The following is a 13,963-nucleotide window of genomic DNA, read 5'->3' as shown; positions in this document are numbered from 1 at the left end:
CAAGAGATTCATTAAATCAAAGGACTACTCTCAGGGGAGATTTCTTATGAGACTTCAGCTCTTTTACTTTGCAGAGGGACCTTTGGAACAAAAGTTAGTTAACTTGTATGAACCAGTAACTCCACTCCTTGGAATCTATAACATTTTAGAAAAAAGGGACGGAGAAACGTCATTACTGGGTTGCCAATCTTCCTATTTTAACAAGTAAAGACATTTTTAAATGTAATAACTATTATCACTGCCATTTCATTAAAGAGGAAGAAGGAATATTTTAATAAGGAAATAGTGAGAAGGATACAATTTCAGAGTAAAATGGAAGCCAATAAGAAAACAGTTACACACACACACAGAGACATGCACACACACACACTACATATCACTGCCTTTATATTCATTTTGTTTGTTTGTTTGTTTGTTTTGTAATGTATCAGTCTGGTTTTAGAGTCAGGGTAATTTTAACCTTATAAACGAGTTTGGACAGTGTGCCCTTCTAGAAACCGAGAATGACCTCTGGGCAAAGGCTAGTGAAGAAATGAGGACTTCAGTCCTACAGCCACACGGAATTGAATTTTGCTAACAACCTAATGAGCCTTAAAATGGACTTTCCCTCAGTCTCCGGATAAGGGCCGAGAACAGCTGACACCTTGATTTTGACCTTCTGAGACCCAAAGCAGCGTACCCAGCCAAGTCTGCCAGACTTCTGTCCTGGAAAACGGTTATAGAAATTATAATTTTTCCTTAGTATACAAATTTAAAGCTTACATTGCCCACTAAGCACTACTTTGGCTTAATGAAAAAAATAATATATTGTTTTTATTATCAGTCAGTTCAAAAGATTGCCTAATGTTCCTTGTGGTTTTTTCTATTTGAGGATTTTTATAAATAGGTGAAGAAATTTCCTAAAAAAAAAAAGAAGATAGTTACACACACACACTACATATCACTGCCTTTATATTCATTTTGCCTTCCACAAAAAGTTTTCTTGAACTCACGGTTGTATGTGTATTGGGGTTTAGGGGCCATTATTACTATTACTACCTTCTGTCTGGGTGATTAATCTTGATTGGTTGGATGAACTGAAAATGCTAAGTAGCAGAGCTAGCAATCAGAACAGAAGACTGGTCTGAGGATGGCAGGTGGGGCACTAAGACGTATACAGGGCTCTTAAAAGATATTCCACTCTCCTGCACAGTAGCCTGGCAACATCTTTGGCACAATGCTGACACGTTCCCTTAAAAAAGGTAAGAACCTATATATTAGGGAGTAACTCTATAAACCGAGGGTCCCCAACCCCTGGGCCGCAGACCAGTACTGGTCCTGAGGCCTGTTAGGAACCAGGCCGCACAGCAGGAGGTGAGCGGTGGGTGAGTGAGCAGAGCTTCATCTGCCGCTCCCCATCGCTCCCCAACGCTCGCATTATTGCCTGAACCATCTCCCACCCCATGGAAAAATCATCTTCCATGAAAACTGGTCCCTGGTGCCAAAAAGGTCAGGGACTGTTGCTATAAACCAAAGTGATGAATGAGGAACGAAAGGAGGATGCAGTAGGGCTTTAAAGCCCTACAACCTCTTAAATACAAAACGAAACAAAAACATAAAATCATTTGTTAATGGTCATCTGCAAATCAGACTGATTGATATTCTCAGCCAATGAGGGGAATTAAATGAAGGAAATAAACATGAAAACTCTTGCAGAAAAAGTGTTTTGTTATGTTCAAGGGTGAATTAGAAAATGAGAAGGATGAGAAGATGTGGTACATATATACAATGGAATATTACTCAGCTGTAGAAGAGAACAAAATAATGCCATTTGCAGCGACATTGATGGACCCAGAGATTATCATACTAAGTGAAGTAAATCAAAGACAAATATCATATGATATTGCTTTTTGTGGAATCTAAAAAATGGTACAAATGAACTTATTTACAAAACAGCAACAGAGCCACAGATGTAGAAAACAAACTTATGGTTACCAAGGGGGAAAGGAGGGGAGGGATAAATTGGGAGGTTGGGATTGACATGTACACACGACTATATATAAAATAGATAACTAATAAGAACCTACTGTATAGCACAGGGAACTCTACTCACTGCTCTGTAATGACCTACATGGGAAAAGAATCTAAAAAAAGAGTGGATATATGCATATGCATATGTATAACTGATTCACTTTGCTGTACAGCAGAAACTAACACAACACTGAAAATCAACTATACTCCAATAAAAATTAATTTAAAAAAAAAGAAAGAAAATGAGAAGGATGAGTTGTTCTAAGGAAGTCAGAATGATGTACATGTTAAGGGATGAAATTGTTTCCTTTAGCCCTTCAGGGTCATGTGGGAAGAAACGGAGTTAAATTTTTTGCTGGCTATTAAAATTAATGTGGAGGAAGAATACACATCTTTAAAAGTTTGCTAGTAACATAAATTTAGGTCTGCATTAGTCAAACAGAAGAGTAAATATTTGACCATTACCATTCCTTCACTATTTACCAAGCATCCATTAGAGCAGCACTGCTGCAAACTAGAAAGATAAGGAGGCACACATGGAATTTTAAACTTTCTACTAGCTCCATTAGACAAATAAGAAGAGGTAAAATTGATTTCAATAATATATTTTATCTAACCAAATACATCGAAAACATCATCATTTCAACATTTCAACATGATTAAAGAGATATTTTACACTCCTTTGTTTTGTACTGAGTCTTTGAAATTCACTGTGTATTTGTTACACTTATAGCACATCTCATCTTGAACTAGCCACATTTCAAGTGCCCAATAGCCACATGTGGCTAGTGCTTACTGTACTGGACCACACAGCACTGGAGTCTCATATCATGGTAGATAAGGACACAGAGAAGAAGATGCAAAATTTCTGACCTAGACCAAAAGGCAAAACAAACACATATCAAAACCGAAGGCCACGGGCAATAAGCACAAAAGAAAGGTTCAGATCATGTGTTTGGGGATTTCAGAAAAGGGCGATCACCATGGGCCAAAGAACTGAGCCTTGAACTGGGCTGTGAAGTATTGACAAAAGAGATAAAAATACATTCTAAATGGAGAGAAGAGAACCATAATGTGGTTCTCCAATTTGTAATTTTTATAAGACAGCTTTGGAAATTATTCCCTTTGGGAAAGAAATCAACTTCCATGCACTTCTCTCTCCCAAAAAGTTTCAGAGAGTCCCCAGAGTGGTAGGATGGCCAGGCCTACTGTCGTAAGTATGCTGAAGGTACAATGAGAAATAAATTATAGCAGTAACCAGGCTGTGTGCTTGGAGCACTGCAAGGATTTCCTAAGACAGCAGATTGATTAGGCCCACGAGTCCTATCCCTCTACTTACAAGGCGGGGAGCCCAACAAACTGGCAGGTTTCTCACTTCTTACTCCTCCCTTTTTTTTTTTTAATTTTTGGCCACACCCCGCAGCATGTGGGACCTTAGTTCCCAGACCAGGGAAGGAACCCCGCACCCCGCACTGGAAGGCGGAGTCTTAACCACTGGACCGCCAGGGAAGTCCCTGAGACCAGGAATTTTAAGTTCATCTTCCTGAGGAAGAGAAAGGCACTACAGAACCACACCCACTCAAATCCTTGCTCTCAAGTATACCTATCACCTTGCTCATCGGTTGCTTTGGTGTATCATGTACATTTGCCTTCTTCAAGTCAGCAAAACCTGCCAAGATTCTCACCAAACCCTAGACCTGCCTAGCACACTGGGAATGGGCCAATGTAACAGCATCCTTGTACGAGGCAGGAATTCAGTCCTATGCAAGGAGTTAACAGGGGGTAAAACTGTATAGATATGCTGAAACCCAGCTCTGCCAACACTCACAACTCATGCAGCAAGCCTGTTGGCTATACTGACTCATTATATTAACCTGGAGATAGATGTACTGACTCATTAGGGATTTGAAGATCTTTGGAGGAATTAAAGACAAAAAAAAGAGAGAGGGAGGGGACTGTTAAATCTATCTGGAGTACAAAACTACAGAACAAAAGATCTCCCTGCTGTATCAGCAACTCTGCGGTCAGAAAAATGGTCCCACCCTTCTCCTTGAATGTGAAGCATAACACCCAACCAAAGAGTGCTTTCTGCCAACTTAAAACAATATAAGGCCATGATCGCCCTTTAGTTCAGTTACCTTCCATTCCTTCTGAATCCTTCAGGTTTCGACCAGAGAAACTGAACCAGAAGAAGACTCACATTAAGAGATTTATTGCAAGGAATTGGCTTATGTGGTTTTGGGACCTGGCTAGGCAAGAACAGCATCCACAGGACTAGGCGTCAGGAAGGGCAGGTTGGAACTCTCTTCCACAGGATGAAGCTACAGCCGTAGGCTGAATTTCTTCTTCTGGAAAAGCTCATTTCTACTCATAAAGACTTTCAATGAATTGAATCAGATCCACCTAGGTTACTTAAGATAATCTCGCTTACTTCAAGTCAATTGATTATGGACTCGGAGCACATCTATAAGATACCTTCACAGTGATACCTCCATGAGTGTTTGACTAACTGTGGAATGCAGCCCTAGCCAAGTGGACACAGACTATCACACCTCCTAACACATCACTTCTTCTCCAGCCACATTTACTCTACCAGACTGCATCACCTGCAGTGCGATGCCAGGGCTTTGCATACGGGGACTCTGCGTGGACTGCCCTCTCCTTGCCCATGCATCTGGCCCGGCCCACCCTCCCTTCTGGCCCACTTCACAGCCTATCTCTACAAAACTCCAGAGACTGCCTTGTTCTTGCTATTCTTGGTATTTGTGGTGAAGTCTCAAGGCATTACTACCCTTTTTTCCTGTGTCTTCCCTGAGACTCTAAATCCCTTATAGCAGAGATGATGTCTGAGCCTCCCTAACACACAGGAGAAGAGACTCTCTGAGTGTGTGTAATGACGGTGTATAACCAAGGGAGGCCAAATCCTTGATATCCAGCTTTATTCATCCTAAGGATCATCTGGAAAAACAATTCAGATGAGAGGTCTACTTCTTAGTATTTTCTCAATTACTCAAGTTTCAAAGAGAAAGAATTAAGATTATAAAGAGTGTAAAGTTAAGAATTACATGTCTTTCCGCTATTCTTAGCTACTGTCCAAATCTGGATTTGTTAAAGACAATGGGTCAGCCTTTAAATTCCAGATGCTTAGATACAATCTTGACAGCTCTCCCTCCTGCCCATCCCCCTAGAAATGTCTTTGTCTTTCAGGCTGAAGGGTCCCTTTCTTTTGCAGATTCCACAGTTTGGCTGGGACTGCCTGGGAGAGTAATTTTATTTGTGGGGGATTGTTGTTCTTTAATAACTAATATTTGTTGAGTACCTACCATATGCCAAGCACCATCTCAAGTATTCTACATGGCAATCATATAAGGTAGGTACTTTTATTTTTTGTTTATTTTTTTGGCCATGACGCACAGCATGCAGAATCTTAGTTCCCCAACCAAGGATTGAACCCACGCCCCCTGCACTGGAAGTGTGGAGTCTTAACCACTGGACCTCCAGGGAAGTCCCAGGTAGATACTTTTATTATCTCCAATTTAAAGATGAAGAAACAGACTTAACAGGTTAGAAAAACCATTGCTTGGATGTCAATCTTTCTCTCCTTTTTTTTTTTTTTTTCCAATCTTCCTCTTAGACAATGTGTTCATCTTGGGCAGGTCACTAAACCTTAAGGACAAAAATGCCTATTTCAGTGTGTTATTATGAGGATCAACCAAGATCAAGTAAGTGAAGGTGGCTGGTATTGAGCCAGGCACACAAGGGGCACTTTTTGAACTAAAGGGACAGGTACATGAAAAGTAGAATTTGTATGTTGCTTAGCAAACGTACTTCTGCTGTGCTTGCTCAATTATAAATCTCCAGAGGTCGGATCACAGAACTAGTCAAGGATGACACCTACCAGGCCTTCTCTGGACAAAACTGGGTAAAGAAAACAACTCATGTTTCTCAGCTATGATACGGCTTGCTGCATCAGAATCATCTGGGGAACTAGTTAAAAAGAAGATTCCTGGGACCACCCTCCATCCCCACCTCGCAGCACTGATGAGTAAGAAATTGGCTTTTTAGACAAGCTCAAGTAATTCATATATACTCCTGATTTTAAGAGCAACTATAAAAGATGTATTTATGTAAATATATACATACATATATATATGTATAAATTAAATTAATTTTTATCAAAAAGGATGCAAAGATGTCCGTTTATGTGTTTTTTCCCCAGAATTGGGGGCACTGGACACAATTTATCATGGTTTACATGGCATACACAGTGACACATTCAAGCAGAAACCTACAAGAGTTCCCTTTATAAATATGTCAACACCAATATACATTTGAGAATGATCAAGAAGTGCAAGACTGCAACCTAAGTAGAGAGGGCTTAAGCCAGTGGTAGCTCCCAACTGAAAATCACTTTGGGGGCTTGAAAAAGATTCACATATGTGGGCCCCACTACAGACTGACTGAATTAGAATGTCTGAGGGTCAAATCCAAGCATTTATATGCTGAAATCTTTCTATAGATGATTCTGATTATCTCCCTGGTTAAGAATCACTGACAATCATGATGAGATGTACTTTTCCTATTTCCAAGGTAGTACTGATCCGTTTGTTTTTGTGTAGAAGAAAGTTGTCAACAAAGTAGATGACGAATGTGGCTCAAACGCCGCTAGACCCCCTCTTGCTAATACTGTATTACATAGCTTTCAGGATTTGTCCCTTAATTTATGCTATGAAGAGCCAAGGGAAGCCAACAACACAGATACTCAGTGGCCACTAACTAAAGTGCACACAGGCATGTGCACAAACGCACACAAACACACACCCATAAGTCTTAGCTCTCCAGTCATCATTATTTTCTCACTGCTTCCTCATTCTGGAACCCTTTGGTCTCCGTATTCTATGTTTATCTACAAAGGCTCTGATTAGCTGCTTCAAGTGTCTTCTCATCTAGCTGAAGACACTGAAGATAAGTTACTTGCACAAGCTCCCTCAGCTACAGGGTGGTACAGCCAGGACTCAGATTAGCTCTGACTTCAGCCCAACACTCCCCCAGTACTTGTTCATTCCCTGGACGTTTGATGGGATGCTCTCTCTCTCCAGCCCACCAAGCAGGGCTGGCCTCGTAGGCACGCAACCAATGCAGCTGCACAGGACTCAGCTCAAGAAGGGCCATGCAGTTGGTCTGCTGCCCTGCTGCTGCTGTCTTGAAATTCTTAACTTTTAAAACTGGAGGCCTTGCATTTTCATTTTGCACGTGGTATTGCAAATTATGTAGCTGGTCCCGCCTACAAGTGAAGGTGGCTGCTTGTGGGCCCTGAGACAGACTGGTCCATCCACTTAGGAACTTGCAGAAAGTGGAGAGCTGCAGTTCAGTTTTCAGAGTCTCAGCATCAGCTCTGACCACCAGTACCCCATCCATCCCTAAGATCTCAGCTTCCCTGAACACCTCAAACCCTCAAGTCTTACCTGGACAGACTTCCTGAAAAAGAGCTTTGTTCTCCAAGTATGTGCTGATGGAGATAGCATTTCAATTACCCTTTGACCCTTGCTGGGAGGCAAGGTAATTGAATTTCTGTTTAACTTTGTATTTGCTAATAGAAATGATGACTAATTGGGACTTCCCTGGTGGTCCAGTGGTAAAGAATCTGCCTTCCAATGCAGGGGACTCAGGGTTCGATCCCTGGTCGGGGAACTAAGATCCCACATGCCACGGGGCAACTAAGCCCGCGCACTGCAACTACTGAGCTCTTGCGCCTCAATGAGAGAGCCTGCGTGCCGCAAACTACCAAGCCCATGTGCTCTGGAACCTGCACGCCACAATTAGAGAACCCACACGCCCTGGAGCCTGCCCACTACAACTAGAGAGAGAAAACCTGCCGCTACAACTACAGAGAAGCCCGCACGCCAAAACGAAGAGCCTGCACCACAGTGAAAGATCCTGCATGCCTCAACAAAGATCCCGCATGCCACAACTAAGACCTGACACAGCCAAAAAAGAAATGATGACTAATTGGAGAACATTTAAAAATTCTCTTCTCACCAGATCATTTTCTAAAAATTATATTCTCAAACATATCAATCATCATCCACTTGTACTTTGACAGCTTTACAAACAATCCACATTTTGAAAAACTCTTTCAAACAAATCTTGGCAAATGTTTCCTGCTTTTCTGATGCTTATAATGACAGTGTTATTTTCATTTGTTTAGTTATGTTTAGTTCTCTTACCTGACATGGCCAGATGATCCAGCATTGTTTTTCAAGTCTTGTTTTTAATTCAACAAAGTAATTCATCAATTGGAAGCAACTGTTTTTGTTTTGTTTTGTTTTAAGAAGTCCCCTTTAGTGATCAGGAAAGATAACAGATTTAAAAGAAGGAATGACCAATGCATTTTCTTTGTAAATCATTTTAGAGCTGAAAAATACCTTATAAACCACCACATTCACTGTCCTTATTTTCCCCATAAGAATAGAGATTGTGATTTGCTCAATGAATCATGTAAAGGTCATAGCTCAGGATGAGACTCCAGGGCTACGTCTTAGCATATCTGTTCTTTTTTAAACATTTTTATTGGGGTATAGGTGATTTACAATGTTGTGTTAGTTTCTGCTGTACAACAAAGTGAATCAGTTATACATATTCATATATCCACTCTTTTTTAGATTCTATTCCCATATAGGCCATTACAGAGTATTGAGCAGAGTTCCCTGTGCTATACAGTAGGTACTTATTAGTTATCTATTTTATATATAGTAGTGTGTATACAGCATGTCTGTTCTTAACTAGTTCCTAGTAAGTTAGACTGATGATCACTAAATACTACTGCAGAGTTCAAACTATGACTCCAGAAATTGAAGTGCATATGATTTTAGTCCTTAAAAAAAAAGCCACTCTACTGTTCTCTCTAAAGATGTTAAGAATCACTATTATATCATACTTGATAAATGTTTATCAAGAATATTACTTTTGGGGCTTCCCTGGTGGGCACAGTGGTTAAGAATCCGCCTGCCAATGCAGGGGACACGGGTTCGATCCCTGGTCCGGGAAGATCCCACATGCCGTGGAGCAACTAAGCCCATGCGCCACAACTACTGAAGCCCGCGCGCCTACAGCCCGTGAGCCACAACAAGAGAAGCCACCGCGATGAGAAGCCCTCGCACCACAACTAAGAGTAGCCCCCGCTCACTGCAACTAGAGAAAGCCCACGTGCAGCAACGAAGAACCAATGCAGCCAAATATAAATAAATAAATTTAAAAAAAAAAGAATATTACTTTTGGAGACATTTTATGAAGGTCACACAAAACGCATCACATACATCTTATACATAACACTGTATTTAAATCCTTAATTGAGAAGGGACTACTCTTTGTCATACCAAATTTTTCTTAAGAAAGTGACACAAATGTAGGACATGCAATCTGATCATGGTGTATCCGAATCAGAGAGGAGTAATTATGAACCATAGACGAACTGTTCCCAGGACTGCTGAAAAATATTTGGTCCTTTGGTCACCCGCATTCATCGGACATACCTGGATCACTGCCCTCATACTCCTGTATCTTTCTTATTTGTGGAAACATGTGTGTCTCACTAGACTGAGCCTCTTGAAGGCAGAAATGATGTGTTTGCCATTCATCCTTTCATATCCAGCATCTAGCAGACTGCCTGGCACACAGTAGCAAATAAATATATAAAGGAATGAATGAATGGACAACTGAATCTCTGATGGAATTCCTGTATTGTCACATAGATTTATGACAGTGAAAGAGTGGTTTATAATCTCAGTGAAGGCAGCAAAGTAGGTGCTATACTTTAAAAAAAGAAAATAGCCTCCTATGTCTTGCACAATGTGAATGATGCAGCAAACGTAATTAAATGATTAACGAGTGAGGAGAAGCATAAGTTTCTCCACTTACTTGCAAGCAAGCCAACTCCACTTGCAAGGGATCCGACCCAGGCTGTTTTTCCCTTCCCTTCACCAAAGGTGTCCAGCCATTCTATGTACAAGACGCCAACAGCTAGCGGAGATCCGTAACACAAAAACTGAGTAAAGAGGGAGGCCAGTACAATCACCCAGCCCCAGCCACCGTCAGGTGGCTTCTTAAATTCCATTGTAATGTGAGATCAAGGCGGTGTTTCTCTGTAGGTCCTAAGCAAAAACAAAAAGAAAAAAAGAAAAGCATATTTAGAGTGTGGCGAGGCATGGTATTTTAGATTAAAAATATCTCCTCCCAAATTGAAACATTAAAAAAGTTCTCTAAAAATATAAGAGGAAAAGGATAAAGTATCATTGATATACCAAGTTAACTTTAAAATTTTGATTTCTGATTTGAATAAGTAATACATCCACATGTTTCCAAAAAGATGTTTTTTATATCATAAAAAGGATAAATTCGGAGTTTGGGATTAACATATACACACTACCATATATAAAATAGATAACCAACGGGGACCTACTGTATAGCACAGGGAACTCTATTCAATATTTTTGTAATAACCTAGAAGGGAAAAGACTCAGTCGGAATCACTGTGCTGTACATCTGAAACTCACACGACATTGTAAATCAACTATACTTCAATTTTTTAAAAAGGCATAGAATGTAGGTGTAAAGTCTTCTTCCCAAACTTGCCCCCATTCACCAGGTTCCCACCCCAACCCAACCACAGGAAATCACTGTTTTTGGTTTCCTGTGGCACCTTGAGTTCCCCAGGAAACACTCTTACTTAGCAAGAGGAGGTTTACTAAGTGTTCTCTTTCTATGGAAGAGACCAGACAGCAGCAGGAGAAGGTAAACTACCATGCAGCTTAAGGAAGGGGATTTCTAAAGCTGGCTGGCCCTTCACAGTTGCCCTGAGTTGGGGGTGGGAAGCTGGCCCTTCACACCCCCATGTTGCTAATTCACTGATTGCAGGCCACCCCAGAAGGGGGCATGACCTCAGGTGAGGTGACTCTCTTCAAAAGAGGCAATCATTACCTATGGGGTTTGTTCCCCGAAGGCCATCTGTCAGCAGCCCTTCAGCTGCTTCAGCAAGAAATCTTTCATTCCTAGGGGGGTCTGGAGGCAGCACATCACAATGTTCACACTCGAGTATCCTTCCAGAGTTTATGAGTATGCAAGCAAAACCAAGCAAATAGTCTTAGATTTCCTTTTTTCAACAAAAAGTGGATATTGTACATTCTATTCCATGCCTTGTTTTATTCACTTAACATCCTTGGGAATGCTTCCCTGTCAACACATAGAGAGCATCCTTAGTCTTCTTTCTTAAATACACACATATGGTTGTATACTTGTTTGTTTTCCTTATCGAATAGGCAAAACATTCACATGGTTCAAAAATGAAAAAAATGGCAACAAATATACAGTCTCCATCTACCTAGTTCCCACCTAACTTCCATTCTCTCCACCAGTAACCAACGCTTCTTGTTTCTTTTATATCCTTCCAGAATTAATTTATGAGTACAATAAGCTAACTCATATACAGATTTCCTCTAATTTTTTACACAAAAAAATAGCATATTATATACATTGGTGTGTGTCTTGCTTTTTTTTTTTTTTTGCGGTACGCGGGCCTCTCACCGTTGTGGCCTGTCCCATTGCGGAGCACAGGCTCTGGACGCGCAGGCCCAACGGCCATGGCCCACGGGCCCAGCCGCTCCACGGCATGTGGGATCCTCCCGGACCGGGGCACGAACCCATGTCCGCCGCATCGGCAGGCGGACTCTCAACCACTGCGCCACCAGGGAAGCCCTCCTGCTTTTTTTCACTTGACAAATACCTTGCAATGCATACATAGTAACCTTCCTCATTCCTTTCTTTCTGCTACATTGTGTTCCAGCAATTCTTAATTGTTTAACCAGTCCCCACGGCTTCCAATGAAAAACAATGCTGCAGTGAATAACCTTACATACACATTTATCTTTCTACATACCTGTCAGGAATTGCTGAGTCAATTACAAATATACATTTGTAGCTGTAATTAGCATTAGCAAATTGACTTCAAGGGATTAAACTGATTTATATGATCCCCAGCGACTTCGGGTGTGTTGGGTGTGAAACTTCTCGATTTTTGCCAATTTGTTCGCTTTAAAACAGTATTTCATTATAGTTTTAATTTGCATTTCTCAACATTCTCTGAATGATGTGTGTCGTTTCATAGGTGAAAAGCCACTTGTAATTCGTATCTAATTATTGAGAATATATGGGTGTTTCTGGATTTTTCTTTCTGTTCCACTGATCTGTCTATTCACTCACCATACCACATTTGTTTAACTACTAAGTCTTTTTTTTTTTTCCGGCCGTGCCATGAGGCTTGTAGGGTCCTAGCTCCCCGAGCAGAGATTGAAGCCACGCCCTCGGCAGTGAGAGCGCAGAGTCCTAACCACTGGACCACCAGGGAATTCCCTAAGCCTTTTTAATATATTTTAAGTTCCAGTGGAAATAGTTCTTTCCCTCTCTCTCCATCATTGCACACCTTTTCAATATTTTCTTGGTTCCTCTTGTTTGTTTACTTTTTTATATGAACTTCAGAATCAGTTTGTCTGCTTCTGAAAGAAATCTGATGGTGTTTTCATTAGGACTGAGTTAAATTATAAATTGATTTAGGAAAAATACTCCTTTTATGATGTTGAATCTTTCTATCTTCCATTTCATATCTTTCCATTTGTTCAAGTCTACTTTTGTGTTCTTAGTGTTTAAAATTTTCCCCAACATTTCTTTTTATTTTATTTTTATATATCTTATCCTTTTTGCTAATATTATAATTGGGCTTATTTCTTTGATTTGTCTTCTGTTTGTATGTGTAAAAGCTATTAATATCTGTATGTTAATTTTGGACTCCACTACCTTACTATAAAATCTCTTGTTTGAAGTAGATTTGTGGATGATTCTCTTGGATACATACAATCTATAATACAATACAGTTATATAACCATCGACAAACAGTGGTAGTTTTACCCCCAACTTTGGATTTTTATGCATCTATCTAACTTCCTTCTTTTGCCTTTGCGCGGGACAAGCATCTAGGATAACGTTAAATAATAAGAGTACACATCGCTGTCTAGTTCCTAAATTCAATGGGAAAGCCTTCAAGTGTCATGGTGCTGCTTCTGAGGCTGAGATAGATATATTTCACAAAGTTAAGAAAAAAAGTTTCTACTTTTGAGTATTATTATAAAGAATGTTTATTACACTTTTCTGAAATGCATTTCCAGTGCATAGGGAGATAATTATGATTTGCTCCTTTTAATTTTTAATGTAACAAAATCTGTATTTTCTGCTATTGAACCATACTTGAATCAGTAGACAAATCCTCCCTGGTTCATGCTCTGCTTTGATTATGTCAGTCTATTTGGGGGAGGGTTAAATTCATAAGTGAGATTTGTCTCTTTTTGTTTTTAATTTTGACTAGGTTTTGGTATCAAAATGATATTTTAAAGGAATTTGAAACATTCATTCTTTATAAGTTCTGAAACAGTTTACATGGCAATGGATTTGGAGGCCCAAGGCCTGAACTTCCTGCCCCCAACAGGGCCTCCCACTTAATCTTCACCTCCTGTCTCTCTTCACCATGCCAGCTTTACAGTCAGGTTCAACATCTTCTTTGCCCACAGATTTTGCCAAACCATCCCCTTGGCTGTAGTTTCATCAGATAATAGGTAAAGAGAGTAGGAATATCATTCATCCATTCATGCGTATCCCTAGTTAGATGGTGAGGCATGTGGCTACCTTAAGAGAGTCATAGCTACACCCATCAATTTAGCTGAGCCTCAGTGAATTTCTCCATTTTGACATTCAAAGCCCTGGGCAAAAATCACGTCACCACCTGCCACAGGATTTTGTACAAATTAACTTTCAATATTTCATAACTGAAAACTGAAAGATATTACAATTTGTGCACAAAACTGTGGAGTCTAAAATCCAGTCTCCCAGACCACATGATTGTGTTAGCAGA

At 40.3% G+C, this 13,963-nt stretch overlaps 1 protein-coding gene across 1 annotated transcript in view; it reads right to left on the bottom strand.

Moving 5' to 3' along the window:
* The window catches only part of SLC16A9 (solute carrier family 16 member 9), a gene marked incomplete at both ends in the record, with an annotated part of 34,873 nt that extends 24,750 nt beyond the window's left edge, over window positions 1-10,123 (bottom strand). Inside the window, one exon of the mRNA XM_079697685.1 lies at window positions 9,928-10,123. Coding sequence (XP_079553811.1) covers window positions 9,928-10,123 — 196 coding nt within the window. The remainder of the gene's footprint in view (window positions 1-9,927) is intronic.
* Window positions 10,124-13,963: the final 3,840 nt, after the last annotated feature.

The sequence above is a fragment of the Hyperoodon ampullatus genome (assembly GCF_949752795.1).
Source record: "Hyperoodon ampullatus genome assembly, chromosome: 1".
Taxonomy (NCBI): domain Eukaryota; kingdom Metazoa; phylum Chordata; class Mammalia; order Artiodactyla; family Ziphiidae; genus Hyperoodon; species Hyperoodon ampullatus.
The sequence above is the reverse complement of the archived record's forward strand: the minus strand, read 5'-3'. Positions and strand labels throughout refer to the sequence as shown.